The 26652-nt window shown below is 34.6% G+C and overlaps 2 protein-coding genes across 7 annotated transcripts in view; both read left to right on the top strand.

Moving 5' to 3' along the window:
• The window catches only part of gpam (glycerol-3-phosphate acyltransferase, mitochondrial), a 29935-nt gene extending 21494 nt beyond the window's left edge, over positions 1-8441 (top strand). Inside the window, exons 18-21 of the mRNA XM_048169914.1 lie at positions 922-1053; positions 2546-2735; positions 3040-3098; positions 4851-8441. Of these exons, the coding sequence (XP_048025871.1) occupies positions 922-1053; positions 2546-2735; positions 3040-3098; positions 4851-4967 (498 nt within the window). The 3' untranslated portion in view covers positions 4968-8441. The remainder of the gene's footprint in view (positions 1-921; positions 1054-2545; positions 2736-3039; positions 3099-4850) is intronic.
• Positions 8442-10146: 1705 nt separating this feature from the next.
• On the top strand, positions 10147-26079 carry LOC125255643 (FERM domain-containing protein 6). Of its 6 annotated transcripts, none has more exons than XM_048171043.1 (18): positions 10147-10281; positions 10474-10787; positions 11099-11189; positions 11357-11436; positions 12287-12345; positions 15642-15822; positions 15949-16104; positions 17558-17617; positions 17809-17874; positions 18045-18207; positions 19438-19578; positions 19720-19878; positions 24228-24273; positions 25148-25351; positions 25435-25464; positions 25578-25607; positions 25701-25733; positions 25836-26079. In XM_048171043.1, the coding sequence occupies exons 2-13, from the start codon at positions 10719-10721 to the stop codon at positions 24257-24259; spliced, it is 1257 nt and encodes a 418-aa protein (XP_048027000.1). In that variant the 5' UTR covers positions 10147-10281; positions 10474-10718; the 3' UTR covers positions 24260-24273; positions 25148-25351; positions 25435-25464; positions 25578-25607; positions 25701-25733; positions 25836-26079. The 6 variants fall into 6 exon arrangements, with proteins under 6 accessions (XP_048027000.1, XP_048027006.1, XP_048027005.1 ...); XM_048171045.1 differs by having other exon boundaries at positions 10154-10281; positions 10606-10787; XM_048171047.1 differs by having other exon boundaries at positions 10167-10281; positions 10477-10787.
• Positions 26080-26652: the final 573 nt, after the last annotated feature.

The raw sequence follows: 26652 nt of genomic DNA, 5'->3' as shown, positions 1-26652 counted from the left end.
ATCACCCCTATCATCCTAGAATGATTCATTCTTTCCAAATAGAGCTATTCAAGTCATTTGGTGAATTTTTTTCATATCGCAATATATATCGCAGAAAAACAAAACATTGCAATGTCAGTTTTTTCCAATATCGTGCAGCCCTATTACTCACCCTCATGTCGTTCCAAACCCATAAAACTTTCGTTCATCTTTGGAACACAAATGAAGATATTTTTAATAAAATCTGAGAGCTTCCATTGACAGCCTACGCAACTACCACTTTTAAGCCTCGGAAAGGTAGTAGAGACATCATTAAAGTCAGAAAAACAGAAAGCTCTCAGATTTCATTAAAAAGATCTTCATTTTTGTTCCAAAGATGAACGAATGTCTTGTGGGTTGACACAAGGGTGAATAATTAATGAGAGAATTTTTTTATTTTTCGGGTGAACTATCCCGTTGGCTCATTCTGAAAGTGAGTGACATGTATGGTGTTTTTTTTTTACAAGTGCACACATGTAGCAGTGAGTATTGAACACACACACACACACACACACACACACACACACACACACACACACACACACACACACACACACACACACACACACACACACACACACACACACACACACACACACACACACCCACACCCGGAGCAGTAGGGAGAGTGGAAGAGAGCACTGTTCATTGACTCCCCCCACCTACATTTCCTCGAACCCACGACCTACGGGTTACAAGTCGGACTCTCTAACCTTTATGACCAAATAATTACTGACTTTTTATGTATCAGTGAAAGTACAGGTACCAGCTAGGTTTTATTTTTTGGTTAATACACTGCACATCAAATAATATTATTTGTGATTCAATCATTAATTGGCAATAAAAATTATATAATTAAATAATTTACTGAAAAATGTTTCTTAAATTCATCTTTGTGTTCAGGAGGACCAGGAGGAGTTGAGCCCATCTGAGGAGCCTTGGCCCAAGAAGTTTCCAGAGACTCTTTCTTGGCGAAGTGATGAAGAAGATGAGGACAGTGACTTTGGAGATGAACAGAGAGACCGTTACCTAAAGGTCCTTATAATACTGCAGGGGTTACAACTAACATAACACCCAGAATAAGAAGAGTGAGATGGAAAGAGCTAATTGTTTGTCTAGAGCAGGGGTGTCCAATTCTGCTCCTGGAGGGCCAAAATTTTGCAAAGTTTAGATCCAACCCCAATTAAACACACCTGAATACTTGGGCATACCAGAAACTTCCAGACAGGTGTGTTGAGGCAAGTTGGAGCTAAACTCTGCACGACAGTGGCCCTCCAGGACCAAGTTTGGACACCCCTGGTCTAGAGTAACATCACAAAACCAAATTCATGATCTTAAGTTTGCTAAAAAATGTTATCAACTCCTTAATTTCATTTAAAAAAATTAATAATACAAATCTCATGCAAAGTCAAGTATTTAGTAGTTTATTTAAAGGTATGATTAACAATATAAGCCCCATGTTCATGTCCTGAATAAATTTGTTTATTACTAAAATAATTATGTGTTATACTATATTATTATTATTTATTATTCATAATAATAATACATATGTAAATGTATTCTCTGTGAGAGTTAAAGGATTAGTCCACTTTTAAATACATGTTCATGTCTTTCTTTCGTCAGTCGAAAAGAAATGAAGGTTTTTGAGGAAAACATTCCAGGATTTTTCTCCTTACAGTGGATTTCAATGGCTACCAACAGGTTGAAGGTCAAAATTACAGTTTCAGTGCAGCTTCAAGGGCTTTAAACGATACCAGATGAGTAATAAGGGTCTTATCTAGTGAATCGATCTGTCATTTTTGAAAAAAATACAACCTTTTATGCTTTACAAACAAAATATCGCCTTGAATGTACTTTCCGCTTCCGCATTCTTCATAACGCTTACGCTGAATGTCCTACGCCTTCCCTATTCAAGTTACTGAAAAAACTTCGTTACTTCGTTCCGTAAGTAGAATAGGGAATAGGGGAAGCATAAACGGTTGTATTTTTTTCGAAAATGACCGATCGATTCGCTAGATAAGACCCTTATTACTCATCTGGTATCGTTTAAAGCCCTTGAAGCTGCACTGAAACTGTAATTTTGACCTTCAACCTGTTGGTAGCCATTGAAATCCACTGTAAGGAGAAAAATCCAGGAATGTTTTCCTCAAAAACCTTCATTTCTTTTCGACTGACGAAAGAAAGACATGAACATCTTGGATGACATGGGGGTGAGTAAATTTATCAGGAAAAGTGTATTTAAAAGTGGACTAATCCTTTAAGACAAATAGAACAAAAGCTTTTTAATCTATTATATTTAGCCTGTTGCAGCAAATGAGCTCATTCTCCACCTTGAAGATACAAAAGTATGACAATTTATGAAAGTAGTCTATATTTCAGGTTTTTTACAAAATTTCCCCCGTAGAACAATGCGCCACTATAAAGCTGATTCATAGTTTTTTAAAATCCCCTCATTAAACATCTTAGAAGAAATATTGCCATTTCATATAATTAAACCCCACTGTGCTGTTGTTTAATTTTATTTTAGGTGAGCCCATCACCTGAGCACCAGGAATTTTATACTTTTCTGCAGAGGATTCTCACTCCAGTGCTGGAGGCCTACAGTGGTGCCGCTATCTTTATACACAGTCTGAGTTCGCCGATGTCAGAGAGAGAGTACACCCATCAGCTTTTCAAGTATCTGTTAACGCGCACAGAGAGAGGAGTGGCTGCATATGGTAAGCCACCGCCACTTTCCGTTTGAATGTCCTCTAAATGAGCTTGTTTCTCCACTCCCACTCAAGACCTTTTATTCCTCTTAAATCTTTCCCTGCCCAGTCATCTTTATTTTGATGAATGTTATTTTTAAACATTTTCCCATCATTCATTCTTTTCTTGCATCATAGTTCAAATCTGATTATGTAGTTAAGCTCTTTGATCTACAATCTTGTATAAAGAGTGCTCAGAAAATGTATGTATTAATATTGATGACATTGATGTATTTGAATGTATTTATTTATTTGTTTGTTTGTATGTTTTTAGGAGAGAGTGCCACACACTACCTCGTAAAGAATACAGTGAAAACATTTAAAGAGCTGGGGGTAAGAGAGCCGTCCTCTAGCATTTGCTGTTTACTCACAGATCTAAACCAATGACATACAAATATTATAATTGGACTCAATAGCCGCCCCAAGTTGCCCCAGGAACTTTGGGGTGGTACTCTGTGTGTTTCAACCACAGGAACCAGGGTCTAAATGAAGTCCTGGATAAAAAAAATTCCCCCTCAGAAAGTACCTGGTAGTACTTTTTCAAAGTTCTGGAACTTTCGGGGGTGGGAATTGGTTGCCTGGCAAGGCCAGACTGATATATCTTCTACAAGATATATCAATCTGGTCAGTCCGCCCTCCGTCGTGATTCGAGTCAACTCAAAACTGTACCGTGCAATCAGATTCATTTATTTCAGTGACGCAAACAGTGTCACTCTAGTGCGGCGAAAGTCCCTTCAATATCAACAAAGATTGCACACTGGAGACCCGAGAGTTTGTTCTATTCGGCCGTGAATTCAGTTTTAAATTACCAAAAACACATTAATTATTTACTTTTCACTGTTGACTCTCTCGTCGCTTTGCTAACCTCATATCCGCCCTTCTCTGATTGGATTACTCCGCTTCCTGTTTGCTCGGATTTGCTCCGCCCTAGAAATCGAATTGATTCAATGGCCGACCAGACTCATCCGCTGGTACAATGGTGAGGCTGGATTTTCCAGGCAAGTTTCCTGGGAAAAATTGTTCCGGGTAATTACGGTGATGATGAACTTTTCTTATCATACTCTTACTATCATACAAAGCTATCGTGTGACTTAGAAAAATGCAAAAGTAGTATGGATTTCTTTTACATTACTTTGTGCTTTTTGAAGAATAACATTTACAAACATCATCTCATTCCTTATACATATTTTATGTTCCACGGATGAAAAAAAAAAAAACATGTGAGGGTCAGTAAATAATTTTGAACAAACCCTTTAATGTTGCTCTTGCAAAGCAATACTGCATTTAAAAGTATTTTATCTTTGAATGTTTTAAAATCTATTTTCTATATTTAAAATATTTTTGTCGGCCTGTTTAGCAAATCAATTTAGACCTTCAATGTTTTTTCCTTATTTTTCAATATTTAACCAAACTGTAAGTGAAAATTAAAAAATGAAAAACATTTAGTTCCCCCCCAAAACAATTTTTTTTTGTTTAGCAATATGTTTAATATAGTTATTAAATATAATAGTTATTGTTATTAAAAATCGTTTTTGTTAATTGAAATAAAGCTGAAATAAAATACATAAATATTCAGTGAAAATTAGAAATAAAAAAATCAAATAATTTAAAAATTTATTTAATTTTAGTTAAAAAAAAAATAAATAAATAAAATGACTAAAACTGAAATATAAAATTTTTAAATACAAAAACTGATAAAAAAGGCAAGCATATAACCAAAAACTGAAGTTAAAACTGAAATTATAAAAAGAAGCCAATTCAAAATATTAATGAATACTATAATAGTACATAAGTAATACTAAAATGACACGCAGCATTTAAAATGATTGACTTTATTTTTGGTGTTTAATTTTTTTATAAACACAATTTTTAATTTTAAGTTGAATTTTATTACAGTATTTTAGATTTTTTAGATAAACCATTTATCGGTTATCAGCCATAACGTAACATTGGTGTATCACTAAAAATGAAAGGGAGAACCAATGAAATGTGCACTTGCTCTTCTTTTCCTTTTTGTTTTGATTTGTTCCCTATCTGAATGACTTCCTCTGCAAATAGTGAAATCATGCTATTTGTGATTCACAGGTGCTTAAAGAAAGACGAGAGGGTGGTGTGTGCAGTCTGGAGCTGAGCAGCGCTTTCTTACCTCAGGCCAACAGGAACAAACTCCTGCAGTACATTCTGGGTTTCAGTCTGATGTGAAGCACTAGGACCATAAAAGCAGCTGCACGGCTCTCCACACCACTCAAGGGCTTTTTACTGGCTAATCATGACTGTCAAAGGTGCTACTCTAAGGAAAGCTTTACCTGGAAGTGCCTTCACCAAACGCCTCATACTAGACTTAAGTTAGTCTTCCCTTCACTATAAAACCCTCCACTTATGCAGTCCTCAATACACAAGTACTTCTGTCAACACTCTCGTTTACTAGAAGCTTCCACACACACAATACTGTACCAGTTCTGCCAGTGAAAGCCCTTGGTTTTGAGCTAAATCGGGGGTCTTTATAGCTCTGAATGTTTATATGGAGTCAGTTTGGTTTTAGTTTTTAACTCAGATCAGTACATGAATGTCACACTTTATGAGGTCACCTTCAGTTTTAGCATTTAACATTCATCGCTGAGATGACAGCTAGTATTTGAGAGTCTTTAAAAAAATGGGCATTTAATTTTATTTAACCACTAGTACTGTCAGAGAAATTGACATTCTCTATACTTTCTTTGTCAGAAAGATTATGTAGAACATCTGTTGATAGTGTGAAATGGAAATAGTGACTCATTCTGCGAATCGTGCAGCAATCTTCCAAGTAGTTACTGAATAATGTGAGGTATCAATGTTCAAATTGTCACGTTAGTTCATGTTTACTCACATGATGTGGCTGTGATTGGATGTCCATGAAGGTTAGTTACAATTATAATAATATTGTGTAATACAACAAACAGTAGACACATGTAATGGTTTTAGCAGGCCTGGAGGATCATGAGAGGGGAAACATTACTGTAAACTGAGCTTGAATGAGCACTTGGCTGAGCATCACAAGATCTAATTTGTAATATTTAGAGGAGGCTCTATTGCTGCCAGGCATTTTTATTCCCTCCTCAGTTACTGGTATATTTTATTTTGGAGTTAAGATCCTCGGCCGCAGGTCTACTGTACTGTGAGCGTGTGTGCAATATGTCTGTAGTATGTGAATTAAACTGTATATATGCCACAAATCTGTCTCAAAGCACAAAATAACCAGAATGCAGATAAAGGCTTGTTGCCCTACTAACCACTTACTCAAAAAGTGCAATATTTTGTTTGGTGTAGAATGAATCGAAAGGTAAAAGTTGAGGATACCCTGTACGGTCCCAAACTTATAATTTTCATTCCGTCTTTATGAGCTTCCATTTTGAAAACCTCCTCTGCTGATTTATCATTTTTTATCTTCATTTGTCATGTGTTTTGCATTATCCCGAATATGACCTCAACCTTGTTTTGACAAGTCGTTGAAGAGAATTTCTTTGTTCGTCAGCCTGTAGATGTTGCTACGCGATGGATCTGTTTTTATTGTGCAAGAATGTAGTTGGCAGACATGCACATCTTGCGTAGGCTTCTGGGAGACTTAATATACGGGGTTCCCATGCTCATGGAAAAAATCTGGAAGTATCAAGGTACTTTAAGGCTGTGAGTTCCAAGGCTAGGAAAGTTGTGGAATTTTCTTCAGTGCTTATAAATTAGTTAAATTAAATATAAATGCTCAGCTGTAAAATGTTAAAATCCTTATCCAGTAAACCTGAACTACAGAAAAAGTCAGGAAAATTGGTCAAAAGTTGTGAAAACCCTGATGATATTAGAATGTAGAAACTATGGCAAGCCGTTTTGACTTTTATTCATTCTCAGGATATGAATTCTTGATATCAATAATTATATTTCCACTAGTACCAATTACAGATACCAAGAATTCTAGTTTTTACTAGTGGAAATGTAATTATTGATATCAAGAATTGAATTGTTGATATCAAGAATTCATATCCTGAGAATCAATAAAAGTCAAAACGGCTTGCCATAAGAAACCTGTCACGTGAGAAGCTCAAACTGCAGAATATATAATGGGTTTGAAGCGATATTGAACGTTTTTGAGGTAACTGATTAAAAGCTGTGAAAATGATCCCTTTTCATTTTAAAATGTAACTAGAGTTATTTATACACAAGGCATATTTTAGGGCAGATGTTTCATGCATAAAATCTATCAATATGGCCTCAAACATTCAGGTTAAAATGGCAATATAATGGATCTTCTGAATGGAGTAATAGCTTACTACTTAATAAATACTGTGCAGTACATTGCATACTACCTATTATTTGAATCATTTGGCTTTATTCCACATTTAAAAATGGACCTCATCGTATTGCATGATTAATTAAAAAAAAAAAACTATTTTTAATCATTGTAATGGCAGTCTAATAAAATAAATCAAGAAAAGTTAAAAATCACAGCTGATATTATTTACCATTCATTTGAAACACATTGCAAACTCATTGCATTGTGAGATGGACTGTTTCATACCATAAGCTCTCCTATATAATGCTCAATAGGTCATCTGGGTATTCTATGCATACTATATAGTGCAGCAATAGTAACAGTAGTATGCTATTCTGAATATAGTCAATGTTTTTGAGTCAAGGGAGGCTGAGTAATAGATCAAGTATGTGACTCTTCTCTACAGTGTGTGTGAATGTGTTCAATTACTGTAGCATTGAAGATCGTTGATTGTATTTTTGAAATTTACTTGACAATAAACAGCCACATGCATTAATCTCTCCCAGCAGACAGCAATAAGACGTTTATCATACATCCCCTGTCCATTCACACTGTCATCATGTATATTCTCAACCCAGTTGAATTGTTGGTAATTGCTCAGCAATTGATCAAGAGATCCCATTTGTGCTGTGAACAATATAGATTTGAGGTGTTATTTTAAACCAGTCCCAATCACATTTAATGTTCTGATATCGAACAATGTATTTGTTTTCCTCGACATTTTTAAATCCGATTTGTATATAATTTAGTCTTGTGGGATGAGTGAGTTTACTAAATCAAACTCTTTGGTTAACCACTGATAATTCTTATCAAACGCTGTAAATCTGCAGACAGAAAGTCTTTATGCTGTTGAACTTTTTTGTAATTTGGCATGTTTTCTGATTGATGTGTCATTTAGTGCAAGGTTTCCCAAACTGGGGTTTGTGAGTTGTCGAAAAGCTAATAATTAAATCATAAAAATGTAAATTTAAAAGAAATAATTTTAAAATAAAACACAAAAGAAAAGGTTTGGGAATCCCTGTTTTAGTGCATAATATTGAAAGAGGAACAATAACAGTGAGGTCATACTCATTTCCTGTGAAGCATTTACATGCACTGTTGAAATAATGCACTATGAAATAAATGAATGTTAACAAATAGTGGATTTTATTTTCTAAGTCTGTCCAAAGTTACTTCAGATGATTTAATGCACCAGAATTTGGACTTGACCGTAACTAAATGTTGTGATCATCACATATATTGTGCAATGTAGATTTAAAATTATCCATTGTCATTAAAGTAAACACGTAGTAACCATGTTTTGATTTTTTTGCAGATTGATTACCTTTTTGTTTTTTTGTAAAATGCAATAAAATCAAGAATCTGTGATTTGTTAATTCTCTCGAACCTCTATTTAACTGACAAAAGAACAAAGAAAAGATTTCCAATGTTTTCACTGAACAACTTTATTGTATTTTGTAAGTATAAACAAATTTTGTTTTTGATGGCTGCAACACTCCAGAAAAGTTGGGACAGAGCCATGTTTACATCATCTTTCCTTTTAATTACAATCTTTAATCATTTGGGAATTGAGGATACTAATTGTTGCAGTTTTGCAAGTGGAATTTTTGCCCAATCTTGCCTGATACAAGACATCTGCACAACAGTCTGTGATCATCGTTGTCTGATTCTCCTTTTCATTATGGTCCATACATTATCAATAAGAGTCAGATCTGTAGGCAGGCGGGCAGACATCCACTCCATGGCGTAGAGAGTCTAGAAACCACTCTGATGTATTGTGACGTGCAGAATGAGGCCTGCCATTGTCTTGCTACCCAGGAAAGAGGTCATCTTGATGGCAGTTTATGTCTCTGTACAATCCAAATATATGCCTCCATGTCAATGGTACCTTCACACAAATGCAAGCCACCCATGCCGTTTGCAGTGCAAACATCTGTCCCATACTATGGCAGATGTTTTCTTTTGCACCTGTTGCTAATGAAAGTCCTTTCATCTTTGGGACTGAAAACTCAATGTCATTTTTTACCAAAAACAAGCTGAATCATGAACTCACCTGACCACAGCACATTTCCACTGTCTTTTAGACCATCTGAGATGAGCTTGGGCCCAGAGAACTCGGCAGAATCACTGCATTGAACAGATGTATAGCTTTCTCCTTGTGTAACAGAGACTTGAGTTGCATTTCTTGATGCAGCGTCAGTCTGTTAAGTGACAACTGTTTTCCAAAGTACTCCCGAGTCAGTGTGGCTTTATTTAACACAGTAGCATGATGGTTTGTAATGCAATGCCATCTGAGGGCTCAAAGGTCATACATATTCAACTGAGGTGTCCTACCTTGCCCTATACAGACTAAGATTTCTCTTGATTCCCTGAATCTTTTTACAATATTATGTATGGTAGATGGAGAAAGACAAATTCTTTGCAGTCTTGCATTGAGAAATTTGATTTTTGAGTTGTTTGACAATTCTTTTATTTGGCAATTCTCTCAATTCTCTCTTTTACACCCAAATATGATACCATCACCTATTACCAATTCACCTGCTAATTGTGGACTGTTTAAAAACAGTTTAACTTGGACATTATGTAATCTTTTCAGTTTTATTTTGCTTCTGTCCCAACTTTTTTGGAGCTTGTTGCAGCCAACAAAATTACAATTTTGTTTATATTCACAAAATACAATTATGTTGGTCAGTGAAAACATTGGAAATCTTTTCTTTGAAAAGTTCAAGAGAATGAACAAATCAGATTGTGGTTTTTATCCCAACTCTTCTGGAATTGGGGTTGTACCAGAATTACCAGTTTTACTAAAATTACCATGGTTAATTTGTGGTTACCATGGTTTAACTAAAATAACCATGTTTGTTTTTTTGTTTTTTTGGGTAGTAAAACCATGGATAATTTTCGTAAGGGTTGTTAATTAACATCTGTCAGAAATTCCACATCTGAAAGGCCGGTTATGCTTCATTTTCCACGTTCCACACAGTTGAGTGCGCGAGTCTTTCAAAGTATTTTATTTAAAAAAAAAAAAAATTCTCCTTGAGCTCGGAAAGACGTGTTCGGCGCTTGTGCACTATCTAGTGGACATTGTTTTCAAGCGCTCTAGCCACTCGCACATGCGCTGTTGTACGCACACCGTCCGCGCGGACACACTCACGAAGAACTTATCTTTGACACAAAACAAGAGTTCTGCACGCGGACGCTCCGGATGACGAAAATGTAAGCCTTCATCACGCGGACCGTCGAGAAACACGGACGGCCGAAGTATACTTTGGGCTTTATTGTCATATATTTTTAGTCCAATATACCCTGAGATCCACACAAGAGCACAATTTATGGTCTTCATATTCTCTTACCTCAATTATTATCATTATTAGACCCCACAGTCTCACTCGTTTCTCTTGGTTTTAGCAGGTTTAAAGTGGTCTAGCTATCAAGTTTCCCAGTCTGACCAACTGGAAAACCCCTGGAAATCTCTAAAGCCAGCAAGGCTGCAAGACCAGCAAGCTATTTAGGATGGTTTAAGCTGTTTTTTTCCCCCAGCAAAGAACATAAAAGGGAGGGCATTAAGGAGAGATAGACGAGAACTCATCCCACAACGACAACAATTTAAGGAGACCACTAAAGAAGAGGACCTCATAGAGAGCACATCCACAATGAAGAACCAAAGCAGAGGTCTGATTGTTATTCTGCCAAATAACACGAAACTAAACATGACTGTTGGGGTGAGTGTGTGAAGATGTTTTTATATTTGATCATCACAGTGATATTGACATGAATATCAAGTTCAATGGAGTGCCAATTTAAGAGTTACAGCCTCTTTTGCGTTTGTTAGAACGTTATAATTTTGTGATTGATGTGGGAACTTTTGTCTTTTTTCATAATAATGCACATTTTGTCTTTGTGATGAACATTATTCAGATTTCAGTTATTTAAGGTACAGCTCTGCTTAAAAAAAAAAAAAACGTAAACTGGCTTTCTGGGTAATTTATCCTATATGTAGTATGTCTTTTTGTTTATGATGTCTGTATTACAGCTTAAGGACAGAGGTCAAGATGTGTTCAACCAGCTGTATGAGCTACTCGCCATCTCAGATCTTCACCTCTTTGGTCTGAGTGTTGAAAGGGGTCTGTGGTTTCCTCTGTTTGTTTGTACATGTGAAACTGCTAACTGAGCCTTTTTTTGTTTTAATGATTTGACTAGATGCTGAGCTAGACAAATACAAGAATGAAGGGAGTGACCATTCTGTTTGTCTAAACCACATAGGCTTATAATGTTAATTCCTTTTCACCAGACAATCAACCGCTTTTCCTAGATCTGGAGCAAAAATTGTCCTTGTATCTCCCAAAGTCCTGGAGAAAGAATACATCAAAGGTAAAATTAAGCACAAATAAATCCTTTACTCCAGTCTTTAGTGTCACATGATCCTTCAGAAATCATTCTAATTTGCTGATTTGGTGCTCAGAAAAAAAAAAAAAACACATTTATTATTATCAAAGTTTATAACAGTTGTGCTGCTTAATATGTTGTGGAAACTGCCATACATTATATGAGGATTCTTTGATGAATAGAAAGTTCAAAACAACATTTATTTGAAATAGAAATCTCATGTAACAATGTAAAACTCTTTACTGTCACTTTTGATCAATTTAATGCATCCTTGTTGAATTACATTATTCATTTCTTTAAAAAAAAAAAGAAAGAGAAAAAAAAGACTAAAAAGTGAACTTGTTTCTTTAAAAGAGCTTTATTTCTTTAAAATAAAAGCTACTTGGCTTTAAATTTTGATATATAATACAAAGATGTAAAATTTTCTATTGTGGCTTAAATGTCCTACTTTTTGGAGGCCATCTGCAGTGTGTGTAAAATTAGCTTTTTATTAATTTAACTCCCTTTGGTATTTGAAATTAGTAGGGTATTCTTCTGTCAGTTAAACACAAGTCACAATTGAGTGTTACAGGGTTAAATACTGAAATTATATAGGACAATAATTATAAAGCCAAGGAGAGAATATTGAAACGCAGAGCAGCATGTAACAGCACATCAGAGCTGTGGGCAGCTGGGGAATTTCTACTTACTGTGTGGTTCATTTTTTTCTGTTAAGATTCCAGTAAATTGGGGGTTAGGTCTGATGACCGAATAGTTTGCAGGCATGAGACCAGATGTGACATGCACTATCATCCTAGATGCATTGTTTTATTTATTCATGTATTTACTTTCATAGGAGGAAGTAGTTCTCTCTCTGAAAGTGCAGTACTTCGTAGAAAATGTTCAACTAATTCTGTAAGTAGATTTATTTTTGACACTGGTGTGGGAAATGTTTTTCCTTTTCCATCATTTTGCCCTTTATGATATTGTTTCCAATGATGTCACCTTACTTTTTGTCAGTGTCTTGCATCACCCTGCCCTTATTTGACTTAACCCTATAAAGCCTGACAAATGAAATAATAGTCAGAAAAATCAATTTTATTTTTAATCCCATCTACAGGGAACATTCTTAGGACATTGATAACAACATTCTGTCAAGGTTCTCTTAAAGTTATGAACAAACGTATTCCAGTAACATTAATTTAACTTTTTTTTTTTTATTAAAGAACAGTTATCTGGTCTTTAATAAAAATCTTAAAACATAATTCATTATTTAGACATCATTCATGGAACTTTTTTTTTTTTCTGGAAATGTTTTAGTTGGATGTTTGTCTAACATATTTTTTAATTGTACTAATTGTTTCAGAATGTTCAAAGAACGTTCAAAAGGAACGTTCCCATAACATTTGAAGAATGATAAAATGGAATTTACTTTTATTTTTTTTATTTTTTTTAAACTGACCAGTAAGTGTTCTTCTGGAAATATGTTAATTATTATTATAAGTTAATTTTACTTTATACAATTCAATTCAATTCACATTTATTTGTATAGCGCTTTTCACGATACATATCGTTTCAAAGCAGCTTTACAGAGAATGTCAACATTGCAATTTAAAGAATGCAGTTAGCAAATAATGGGATAATTTAGGCAATTAATTTACAATCACTGTTAGTAGTTTAACTGAAGGTAGAAGCAATGAGCTCCTGGAAAAATGAATTACATATTAACAATAATTAGGATATATAGAAATTTGGGAATGTGCATGTTGATCCAGATGATTGCGTCTTCTGAAGTCCTCGCATGAGTTGGCACAGTCTCTTCATAGGTGTTGGTCATTTGAGGTCTTCTTAAGAGGCTGGATCTAAACTGAAGCTGATGTCCTTTATAAAATCATTAACCATTTTACAGCAAAAAGGCACATGTACCACAACCTAAATTAACCTATTAAACCTAATTTTTTTAGAATTATACTAAAAGGCCCTTTATTAGCTAAAAAAGTATAAACTATCAATCAGACGATAGAAAGTTTAGACATTTGCATATCAAATATGATACAGTAGGGTTAATATCCCACTAATTTAGCAGCTACACACCAAATAAATGAATGAATACATACAGTGCTCAGCATAAATGAGTACACCCCCTTTGAAAAGTAATATTTTAAACAATATCTCAATGATCACAAAAACAATTTCCAAAATTTTGACAAGTCTAAGTTTAATATAACATCTGTTTAACTTATAACATGGAAGTAAGGTTAATAATATAACTTAGATTACACATTTTTTAGTTTTACTTAAATTAAGGTGATGCAAAAATGAGTACACCCCAAAAACTACTACATCTAGTACTTTGTATGGCCCAAGTCTTCTAGGCATGGAATGAACAAGTTGGTGACATTTTGCAACATCTATCTTTTTTCATTCTTCAAGAATGACCTCTTTTAGAGACTGGATGCTGGATGGAGAGTGATGCTCAACTTGTCTCTTCAGAATTCCCCATAGGTGTTCGATTGGATTCAGATCAGGAGCCACTGAATCACTTTCACCCTGTTCTTCTTCAAAAATCCATCAGTGACCTTAGATGTGTGTTTAGGATCATTGTTATGTTGGAAAAGTGCACGACGACCAAGGGCACGGAGTGATGGTAGCATCTTCTCTTTCAGTATAGAGCAGTACATCTGTGAATTCATGATGCCATCAATGAAATGCAGCTCCCCGACACCAGCAGCACTCATGCAGCCCACATAAGGACACTGACACCACCATGTTTCACTGTAGGCACCATGCATTGTTCTTTGTATTCCTCACCTTTGCGACACCATACAGATTTGAAGCCATCAGTTCCAAAAACATTTATCTTGGTCTCATCACTCCAGAGTATAGTGTTCCCAGTAGTCTTCATCTTTGTCAGCATGAGTACTGGCAAACTCTAGGTGGGCTTTTTTGTGCCTGGGCTTTAGGAAAGTCTTCTTTCGTGGACGGCACCCATGCATGCCATTCCTCTGCAGTGTACGCCGTATTGTGTCGCGGGAAATATTCAACCCAGTTTGGTTTTCTACTTCTTTAGATAACTGCAGTGAACTTGCATGCTAATTTTCTTCAACACTTCTCATCAGTTAACTTCCGTGGACGACCTGGACATCTCTGCGAGATGGTTGCAGTTCCATCTTTTTTAAATGTTTGTACCACTTTTGCTACAGTATTCTGACTGATATGTAAAGCTTTGCTGATCTTCTTGTAGCCTTCACCTTTCTGGTGTAAAGAAATTATTTTCTTTCTCAGGTCTTGTGACATTTCTCTTCTGTGTGGTGCCATTGCTGACAGCATGAAATGGGAAGAGGTTTTAACACCCTTTTATAGTCAACTGTCTGCTGGACACCTGTGTAATGAATAATTAGACTCACCTGTGGTTGAAGTCTTGTTAAATTAGACATTTGTAGTCTAAAATTTAGCTTTGCTCCAGAGACTTTCAGTGGGGTGTACTCATTTTTGCATCACCCTAATTTGAGTAAAACTGAACATTTGTTCTCTAAGTTATATTATTAACCTTACTTTCATGTTACAAGTTAAACAGATGTTAAATAAAACTTAGTCTTGTCAACATTTTGGAAATTGTTTTTGTGTTCATTGAGATTGTTTAAAATGTTACTTTTCAAAGGGGGTGTACTCATTACGCTAAATGTACATTAAGTACTGTTTATGTATGTGTACAATACAATTTTATCTTAGTTAATGTTAATTTCTACATGTACAAAGTACATTTTAACATTTCAAGATGTAAAAATTCATTTTTAAAATTAATTTAACATTAGTTAATGTATTATGAAAAAAGATGAGTAAACAATAAACAACAGTATAGCTATAAGATAGCACTAATCTAGATTAATAAATGCTGTAAAAATGCTTGTTCATTGTAAGATCAAGATACCTAATGCATTAACCAATATTAACAAATTGAACTATATTGAAAAGTTTATTTTATTATATGAAGGAAATGGGTTGCGTGAGAAAATAGTCATAGTTTATGAGTCATTATACTAATATATCCACCAATCAGAATCAAGTATTCCAGTGATCCATAGTAGGTAAATATAGTAAAGGTATATCCGAGACCTAAATAAAAGTATTGTTGAAACGTTTTATTGTTTATCATTTAAGTTGTAATCTGTTTTAAGTGTCTGTTTTAAACTGCTTTTTCAATCTCAAAGAAACAGTGAAGCCCGCCTGCTGTATTATGCTGAACTGAAAGGAAGAGTTTTGAGATCTGAGTGCTTTGAGCAAGAAGGATTATACTTTCAATTGGCTGCATACGCCCTGCAAGCTGACCTGGGAGACTATGAAGAACGAAACTCTGCATACTTTAGCCCACTGGGCTTTTTCCCTTTTTGGGTGAGCCCCTCTTTAGGCTGTTTAAATTAGCTGGTTTTTCCCTTTAGACTGGGGGGCTGGAAAAAAAACCTTGTTCACCCAGTCTTATTGTGCACAAACTGTTGTTAAAACTTATGTTTCCGACAGATTATACAGAAGCGTGGGAATGATTATATCCTGGAGCACACCCCAACCCTGCATAGGGAGCTTAAGGCAATGTCATCCAGCGAGGCTGCCTTACTTTTCATGCAGGAAGCGTATACCTTGAGTGATGTGCCCCTCACCATCTACAGATTGTTCAAAGTTAGTGTTTTTTGTTTGTTTTTGTTTTTATATATATATATACACACACAAGTCCACTGTATATTCAGAAGTGTTGTAATAATTGACCAGACAAGACCGGACTCAAGTCTGTGTCCAAAACCTTGAATTTGAATTTAATTCCTGAATTTGATCTGAGGTATGCAAACAGAATGCAGAATTGCAAATTGAATGTAAGGAAACAGTATTTTGATTTTACCTGAATTAAAAGGAATTCATATCAATTTTAAAAGCAAAGTTTATCTTTGGTTTGACAAAGCCTTGTTTGAAAGTTGGAAAATATATACAGTAGTCAACATTTGAAGTGGATCAGAAAAGTTAATCAAAGTTGTCCTAAGATCTAAGTTGTCCTAAGAAGAAGGTTTTGATCCACTTCAAATATTGACTACTATATTTAATATAAATATTAGGGCTGTGAAGCGATTTAAAATTTTTAATCTAATTAATTACATAATGTGCCGAATAATGAATCTAATTACTCCCAAAAGATAATTTTAAAGGGTTAGTTCACCCAAAAATGAAAAACAAATTTATAATAATTTTTTTTTTTATATTAAGGTTGAACCACTGTATTCACATAAACTGTTTTAAATGTTTTTAGTAGCTTTCTGGGCATCTGAAGGTGTTAATTGTCTTGCTGACAATGCAGGCCTCACTGAGCCATTGGATTTTTTTTGAAAAATATCTTAATTAGTGTTCTGAAGATAAACGAAGGTCTTACGGGTGTGGAACAACATGAGGGTGAGTAATAAATATTTGGGTGAACTAACCCTTTAAGTCATTGTGATGTAAAGCATCAAATAGACATTATAAATAGTAGCTTCAGCAAGAAATATTTTAGTTGATTCAACATAGAATTTATTACAGATACTCTTTTGGACCATGAGGGTGAGTAAATGATGACTGAATTTTATTTTTTGGGTGAACTATACCTTTAATGTTTTTTTTTTTTATTATCATCATTATTATTTATTATACTCTAAGATTAGATTAGATTGAGAAATGAAACGCCACTGTGTTGCATGGAGACGAACAGTTCTGGTTTGTCTTTATATTTTCGTTGGCAAAACTGAGGAAAACAGACAATATTTTGTTTAAAATAACAATATTAACTTCTTATTTATTGAACTGTGGTATGAAATCAGTATCACATTTGCACTTGTGCTATTCTGGACAGACATTTTCTATAGAAATTCTATAGAAAATTCCATACATATGAGACAAAAACTCAAACAGGGGCATTTTTTGCCCCATATCTTGAATTTTAGGGACATTCTAAATTAGAATGTCCCTAAAATTCAAGATGTGGCTCATCACACAAGATACATGTTTCATAAGAATGTATCATGTTTCATAATAAGATTCTCTGTTTCTGTCAAACATACTTTCTCTTTCTTTCCATTTCTACCCCTCCTCTCTATCACTGCTGTCTCAGGAAAAGAAACAAGGTTGTGTCCTCGTGGGCTTGACTTCCAGAGGACTGCAGATCTCTGAGGTAACTCTGAATTCCAGGCCAGTTAAATCCAGTGATGAAGGTAACACACAAAACCAGCACAAACTGACCTAGAACATAACAGAAATTCATGTGAGTCTAATCTAGTCTTTTCTCTAGTGTTGATTAACTATTTCTCAAAGTATACATGTATGGCCCTTCTTATAGGTGTACGTCTTGTTTTTAATCTCCAGATGCTGAATGGAAAACAGTTTCTATATGATTTGCCATGGTCAGATATTCATTCCATTACATTTCAGGTGCTCTTTACCAGTTTTCCATTGCATACTGTTTACAAATTCAACCAGCCAGTCAACAAACATTTGCGGCATTTGAACATCCTTTTTAGGAACCATCTGACGTCTTTAGTATGTAATCTAGCTTTGTTTTTTCAGTTTAGGAATGAATTATGGTCTTGGTTGCTCTGCAGGGCAGGAAGTTTGACATCCGTGCTGAAGGCATGCGTGAGAAAAAGATGGTGTTCTATAGTTTTTCTGTCCTTCATGCCATTCAGCTGCTCCAGCACATACGCAGCAGTCACCGGCTGCATCTGAACACAAAGCCCCTGGTCATGCAGCTCAAGGAAAAAAACGGTCAGTGCAAAAAAACAACAAAGCTGTGAAAAAGGGTTGTGCAGAGCAAAAAGATTGAGCGTCTGTTGTGGTCTACTGTCTACTAAGCTTCCTGTTTTCCCACCTACTGTATACATTTCCCAGTAATAAGACATTATTTTTGTTAACAATACAGTTCTAGATACACTATTAAGATTTTTTTTAAAGAATTTTTAATATAATTTTTTGAAAAAAAATTAGGATTTTTTTAATGATTTTGAAAGAAGTCTCTTATGCTCACCAAGGCTGCATTTACTTGATGAAAAATACAGTAAACAAAACCTTGATAAAGGCTTTGTGCCGAAACGTTGGTCAATAAAACTTTCTGCAAGTGAGTGTACAGTTTCATATACATTTAGAAAAATACAGTAAAAACAGTAATATTGTGAAATATTATTACAGTTTAAAAGAGTTCTTTCTATTTTAATATATTTTAAAATATAATTTACTCTGATGATAAAGCTGAATTTTCAGCATCATTACTCCAGTCTTCAGTGTCACATGTAAAGACATTGTTACAAAATATTTCTATTTCAAATAAATGCTGTTCATTTGATTTTTTTATTCATCTAAGAATCCTGGGGGAAAAAAACAATTTTTCCTCAATAATATTAAGCAAAAATCTGTTTTAAAACATAAAATCAATATTTTATGCCCACATATTAATTTAATTGGATGACAGTAATAAACAAGATAATGTAGCCTACATTCAGCCTGTCATCATCACAAAACAAACCATGACAGGTTCATCAAGACTCTGACACGGAGGGGTTTTGTATCACCCTGAAGCCCCTTGTAATGTTCAAAATAGTATATGTAGTAATTACATTAAACATTAGGTAACACTTTAGTATAGGGAGCACATTTAAACTGTTAACTACAACTTTTCCCCCAATAAACTCCTAATTTACTGCTAATTAATAGTTAGTAAGGTTGTTAAGTGTAGGTATTGGGTAGGATTAAGAATGTAGAATAAGGTCATTCAGAATAAGGCATTAATATGTGCTTAATTACTAATAAATAGCTAATATTCTAGAAATATGCATGTCAATAAGAAACTAGTTAAAAGACCCTAAAATAAAGTGTTACCAAACAATATTAGTAAATGCGGTAAAAGTAATGATGATTGTTAGTGCATGTAAATAGTGATAATGTGCACAACCATACTGTAAATTTTATTATTATTCCTTTCTTTATGTATTCTCTGTTTAGATAGAGGGACATACAGAGAGATGTATATCACTGATGGAGCTGATCTGGACATGGAGGACAGCGATGATGAGCTTCCACCAATGAAATTCCTCTTAGACCAGAAGCGAACCACTGGCACCACTGAATGTAGAAATGTCAAAGGTAAAGGTTGAGACTGATGTAACTTCTTCTTTATTACGGGATTACGGGATTCAAGTTTGTTTTATGGAATGGACAAAACAATATGGATAACATTTTTTAAAGAAACAATAATTCATGTCCTTATTTGTGGAATATGTGCAGATAGTGATGTTTCAAAGGGCCCTTGCAGCTTAGAGATGAGTGTTGATGAGCCAGAAGAAATGTTTGTAGATGACCCTGAAGACATCCTGCGTTTAGCTGAGCTGGTGGAGGGTGTCTCTGTGGATGGTCCTTTACTTCTGCCAATTTCTCATTGGAAAGGTGAGACCAGTATTAGTATTAGTACACATGAATTTAGCTTCTTAAATGTCACATACGCTATGGTTCAAAATTTTAGGGTCAGTAAGATTTGTTTTTTTTTTTTTTTAAGAAATTAATACTTTTATTCAGCAAGGATGCATTAAAATGAAAGAAAGTGACTGTAAATACATTTATAATGTTACAAAAGGTTTTTATTTCAAATAAATGCTGTTTGTTTTGTCTTTCTATTCCTTAAAGAATACCGATAAATGAATGTATCACAGTTTCCACAAAAAACGACAACCGTTTTTTAAGATTGATAATAATAAGAAATGTTTCTTGAGCACCAAATCAGTATATTAGAATGATTTCTGATGGGTCATGTGACACTGCTGAAAATTGAGCTTTGCCATCACAGGAATACATTACATTTTAAAACAAACCTTTGAATGGTAGTTATTTTCTAAACGAAATGGATTTTAAGTGGATTGTTCAACAGGGTAGTCTTTTAGTTCTGATGCATTTGTTAATATGTTTCACTGCTCAGTGAATGAAGGACACTTGACTAAAATGTCATTTATTTCCTGTTTCCATTCTGCAGGTCAAAGTTAGGCATTTTCTTATTATCAGCGTCAATCAGGAAGTGAAAAAACAACCTCAAGAGCAACAAAAGGCTGATAGCTTTGGAGCTTTGAACAGCTTTGTTCGATGAATTGCCACTATGAAGCTTTTTTTTTAAAAAAATACCTGCACATTATATACCTAACATGTTTATATACCTAACATGTAAAATGCACAAAAATTGTTTGCAAAGCAAGTTTAAATCATTTTACATGCAAGCTCAACTTGAAATGACAACTAATATATATCTCAAAGACGAGGAGGGACCTGACCTTTTGTTAGGAATTTCCCAAGAATTCCAAATGAGGAATGAGGACACGAGGACATAGAAATGCTGAGTGAGAATACTAAAAAATGAACTTGCTTGCTTTTTCTAAAAAAAGGATACTAATGTATTGATTGTGGAGTGGCACGTGGTGTCACAGTTTATATCCTGTGAGTCATGATTTGCACTGTGCAAGACTTTAAGAACAGTTACCACATTAAAGTGTGCACGTCAAAGCATTATATCGTTTACAGAAGAAAGAGGTTCATTAAAAAAAAGTTGGGAGGGTGGGCGCTGGTTTGTGGGCGTCGAGTGATCACAAGCTGAGTTTGCACACTTTGATTCATTTCCACGATGACACCAGGCACCTTTGTAATGGTGAGTGACACGTTCTTTGCATGCTCTGTTTATTATCACTTTTATTAACTCCCAAAGGGGTTGAGTTGTCATTTTATGGGCTTAATCTAAGTGTGAATCATAATAATAATGGTAGTTCATTTTGTGGTGAAAGGTTTGATTACGTCTTCACACAATGCATGGAAATGATTAGCAGATGCATTTTTACAATCTATTCTCTTACCCAAATCTAAGCGTTGACTGATGTTGAGTCAGAGATGTTGCACATCATTTGATTAATCCAAATACTGTGGTTTATGTTTGACTAGATGTGGTGTATTTATGCTTTGAATTATCTCTTAGATAGACAATTCAATGGAATTTAATGTTCTTGGCCAGTATAAAGTAATTTTAGAAGAAATAGTTGTGGTTTGGATGAGATACAACACATATTGTCCAATATAATATTGTACCAGAAACCTGTATAATGCATTCAGACACTTCCTAAAACAAATCTTTCGAACAAAACTTTCTTCCTAAAACAAATCTGGGTCTTAGCCAAGGTTATGAATGCCCTCACATCCAAACGATCATAGAAGTCCCTCGGGTTTAAAAGTTTTACCTCATACAGGAAACGGGCATAATGGAGACTTATAAAGTTCACCAAGTGGAATGTTTTCAAAGGGTTAGTTCATCTAAAAATGATCACCCTTACGATACTCCAAACATGAATCCTTTTCTTTCTTCTGTGGAACACAAAAGACAATGGTATTTTGAAAAACTTTGCAGTGTAAACAACATTCAACCCCACTGACTTTCATTTATGGCAAAAAAAACTACTGTAACTTTCTTCAAAATATCTTTGGTTTTGTCCAACACAAGAAAGAAAGTCATACTCAGAAAGCGACTCAGCTATGATGATTTTCTTCCACTGAATTATTAGCTCATTGAATTTAAAATCTTGTCATATTACGTTCACAAAAAGCCACTATTTCATCTTTCATTTCTTGTTAAATTCTTGTTAATTATTTAGGTAAGTCTTTGATTATCTGTTGTTTCGATAACATTTATCTTTACAGTGTAAATTTATAGGAATGAAATGTCATTAGACAACTCTTGACAGCAGTGAGGCATGCCCTGGCATGCCTACTGTGAGGTTGCTTGTGATGATAATGCTAAACACATTAGCCTACTGTAATTGTGCTAACAAGCAAATATGGGATGTCCTGATGTAAAACCTTTTTCTGCTGCATGATGTTAAACGTTTCGTTTATAATATTATCATTGTGGTATACTCAGTAATTCAGTAATGTATGTAGACTTTAAGCCAAATCAGTCCTATTAAATAACCGCACACAATGAACTCATTTTTTTGTTCATGCTTTTGGTAAACCTCCATCTAAGCTTGTTGCCTCGTATTGTGGTTGGTGGGCTTGATCTTTATTTTGAGAATGGGCTTGTGTTAGGTTTATCTTTTTGTGGGAATGGGAATTTATATAAAAATACTGTGGGGAAAAAAACTAGTTGCTCTTCAGATGTGCCTGAGATTTCTTCGAAATGGCACTGGGGAAGAGGTGACAAATGACTTAATGTTACACCACTTTGTGTGAGAGGTGATGATGGTGAAATGCTGTACAGGTTTCAGTGCCCACCCTCACATGACATCTGCTGTAGTATAGTTCAGCTTGGGAGGGGGTGTTGTGAGTAGGACAGGGCAACAAGCCTGTGCTGATAAACCATGACTAGAAAGGTCAGGTACAGCGGAACCCTGAGTAAGATTTCACTTTTTTATATATATGTATGAAGATAACAAATATAATTGTCTTTGGAAGTGTATTTTTATTGTTTTAACCTTGTCCCAGACAAAGACGTTTAATCTTATAATTATTACAATTCAAATAAAATATAATAATCTAATCCAAGTGAAATAATCATGTACCTTTTTAAATATTTAAGGTGTGAAAATTATTTTATTTTTGAAAAATTACAATTAACAATTTTACCCCATATACCATTCAAACATTTGGAATATGTAATTTTTTTTTTTTTTTTTTAATAATTTAGCCCTCTATGGGATGAATTATCACAGTTCATTTCAAAATCATTTTCCAAAATTAGATTTACATCTGATCTTTGACCTTTTTTAGGATTTTTTAAACATTAAAAAGCTTTATTATCATTCCATTTCATCTTGTGATACTATATTTCATTTGGAACTCATGTGAAAATGTCAAAATCTTGACACAAATTCAGATACAACTTCACTGCCTGGAAAATAGTCAAACTATGTCTTAGTGTTTCAAAAAATATTAAAACAATCTTTAACATTTTTTCTTAGTAGCACAAGTGAAAATCAACAAGACTCTTCTTTTTCAGTGTAGCCCACACTTTCCACACGTAACTTGATTTTTGCAGCATTTGCTTGTCATTGTAGTGAGGGCAATAGGCAGTGGCATCTTTCCTGACCTCTAGTATGGATCACATCTTACAAACTGGAATAGGATAATGTACCAAAATGTCTGACTTCAACAATCTATGATAAATATTCTTAATCTCTGGCATCACCTTCACTGCTTCTATCCTCCTCAATCTTCAGCTTCTTCTTTTCTTACTATGACCTTATTTTCTAATGCACCGCTATCAATATCATCAATACTTTATGTAAAAGGTACAACCTTTCCTCTCTGTTAGTAAAACTTAGTAACATCAGCCTAAAACACTTGCAAAAAGGCTATTATACAGTCTGACAGTACTGAACAATAGTGCAACTAACTATACAGAAAAGAAAAAAAAATCTATCCACTAAAGGACTTTGTCATTTATGCATAACATAGAGATTTTTTGGTATTTGAGTTATTACATTTACAAAATCTGCATTAAAAATGACCAAAATCTTTAGAAAACACATTTGGATGTACAATGAAAAAAAAAAAAAATTTATATCTAGGCCTATTTCCTAGTCTAAATGAACTCAAAATGGAGCCTTGACAGCATGTGACCTAAAATGATGTTATATGATAATACTAAAATGTAGATTTTTTTTGGTTGAATGTTGTTATTATTGTATTTAAAATGTGATTTTATCTATGCCATTTATAAATGACATTGTATATCAGTTTTTTTTAAAGTGTTTTATTTCTGTTGGCAGATGCTGATTTTTTGCCTTTGGCCTTGCTGTAATGCACTTCAGTACGGTAAATAAATTTTACATACTCCTACATTCAAAAAATAAAACACCCAGTACCATTTGTGTTTGCCTGCAGTGTGAAGTTAGACGGTTCATAAAAAGGTTTGCAGATAAAATGTTGTGGTTTTAGATACAACCCCCTGGGATCCCCCTTTCTTCTATATTTAGTGGTGCTTGCTAAAGCATTTTGCAACATTTGTGCTACGTATAAGAATAATTCCTGGTATCATGTGGTTATTGTAAGGTGTTTTTTCACCTAATGGCAGAAAGCTCTAAAAACCACATAGTAATGTGTTAAAAAAACACTCGGGCTACCTTAGACCCCTCATTCCCAAGCGTTCCCACACACTCACAGTATACATTGTGGGGGAGTTTTTCACCAGCAGCTCACAATTTTCAGTCACACTTTATATTAGGTATCTTTATGTACTTATATTAAAAAAAAAATGTTAAGAATATAGGATACTTATGGTGTTCATGTTGTATTGTAAAACACATTTGCTGCTATTTAGATGGGATATTAGTAAAGTTAGGGGCAAGTGTGGTGGTATAGTTTGGTTTAAGTGTGTGTGAGGGAATGGTCAAAAGAGTAATTATAGATGTAATTACAGAAATTACATGATGCAGGTATCCAATTTTCTGACTCTGACATAAGCACGTTTAACAAGTTGCTGATTGTTTTCCACTTGAAAGCCATCTCTGCATTACATTATGGTTAAAAGATATCAGAGTACATTGTGGGTTATAAACTGAGCAATACAGAGTTAATTAAGAGTCTTATGGCCAACATTTATAATAGTGTGGCTATCCAACAAATAATGTTTTTGAAATAACTTTTTACTTAAATTGCATTAACTCTCAAAATATGTTTTGTTTTGTAGAAAAGTGCAAATTCTTTGTTGTAACAATGAAGACTGCAGAAAAGTACTCATGCTTCAGGATAATGGACGGAAAAAACTCAATTTGTAGTTCTCGTGAATCAACATCTTCATGTGAGATTCACTACAGAAATGGCTACATGTGCTTGAAGTGGCCAGCAGACATTGAACTAAACTGTGTGAGCGATTCTCTTGAGACACTAAATGGTAATAAGTGTCCCAAACCTATTGAGCACTGGAAATGTTCAATTTTTGATTTCCATATCTGAATATCTGTTTCTCCAACACAGAAAATAAAAAGTGTGCCCGTGACCAGAAATGTGAGTCAAAAAGCAGTCATTTTTCATTTAGTCATGGTATACTCTATCGTGAAGCAGGTATTTTTTGGGGGATGGATTATTTAATTAAATGACTATTTTGTTTTGTTTTTTAGCTATCAGTTGTGATGGAGAGTACGAATCTCGTAAGTTTGTTTAATCTAAGTTTTCTATGTTATTTTTACAGGAAAACAATTTCATGACTGCACCCTAAAATCAAATGTTGTTTTTTCTTTTAGAATCCAAAGATTCAGTGTCAACCCTCTCCATGAGTAAGAGTGCAATACTGAACCATTACTACTTGTTTGCATTCATCATAAAATAATTCCACACGATCATGTACCTAAATTGTTGCTCCTTTTGTTTATTTGCAGGCATTCCTTTAACTGCAGCATGTGCTGTTATGGCAATAATCCACTGGATGGCACTATTAGACTACTAATATGTTAGTAACAATGTTTATCTTTGCCCCAACAAATTCAAGACCCACCTTAAAACATATATTTTTGCTTTTGGTTATATTTTATTTGTAATAATTTGTAATTATTTGTAAAACTTCATGTATACTTTAAAGGGATAGTTCACCCAAAAATGAAAATAATGTCATTTATTACTCACCCTCATGTAGTTCTACACCCGTAAGACCTTCGTTCATCTTCGGAACACAAATTAAAGGGTTAGTTCACCCAAAAATGAAAATTCTGTCATTTATTACTCACCCTCATGCCGTTCCACACCTGTAAGACCTTCGTTAATCTTCGGAACACAAATTAAGATATTTTAGTTGAAATCCGATGGCTCTGTGAGGCCTGCATAGGAAGCAATGACACTTACTCTCTTAAGATCCATAAAGGTACTAAAAACATATTTAAATCAGTTCATGTGAGTACAGTGGTTCAATATTAATATTATAAAGCGACGAGTATATTTTTGGAGCGCCAAAAAAACCGTATGAAACGCATAAATTCGAGTCACGAACCGCTCCAAGTATAACATCTTCCAAATTACGGTAGTTATGGCGTGAATGTAGCATAATCTCGTTGTTTTGGTTGAGGAGGAACTGTAAAATGCCGCGGCTGCTGTTTTGATTGCTCGTGACTGGCGCGGCGCGCATTTAGGCCACGCCCACACCAGGGGGAAACAATCCAACCCTCACCATTGACTGTTTATTGTATTGTGTCTAAAAGCTGC

The sequence above is a fragment of the Megalobrama amblycephala genome, linkage group LG20, assembly GCF_018812025.1.
Source record: "Megalobrama amblycephala isolate DHTTF-2021 linkage group LG20, ASM1881202v1, whole genome shotgun sequence".
Lineage (NCBI taxonomy): Eukaryota > Metazoa > Chordata > Actinopteri > Cypriniformes > Xenocyprididae > Megalobrama > Megalobrama amblycephala.
Note: the sequence above shows the minus strand (reverse complement) of the source record. Positions and strands in the feature narration are given on the sequence as shown.

Excerpts from the sequence above, each read along its gene's own strand:
- LOC125255643 (XM_048171043.1), top strand. The coding sequence starts at position 10,719 with ATGAAGAACCAAAGCAGAGGTCTGATTGTTATTCTGCCAAATAACACG. Across the intron at positions 12,346-15,641 it reads GAAAATGTTCAACTAATTCT|AAACAGTGAAGCCCGCCTGC; the intron begins GTAAGTAGATTT and ends TCAATCTCAAAG. Across the intron at positions 17,875-18,044 it reads TTCATTCCATTACATTTCAG|GGCAGGAAGTTTGACATCCG; the intron begins GTGCTCTTTACC and ends GTTGCTCTGCAG.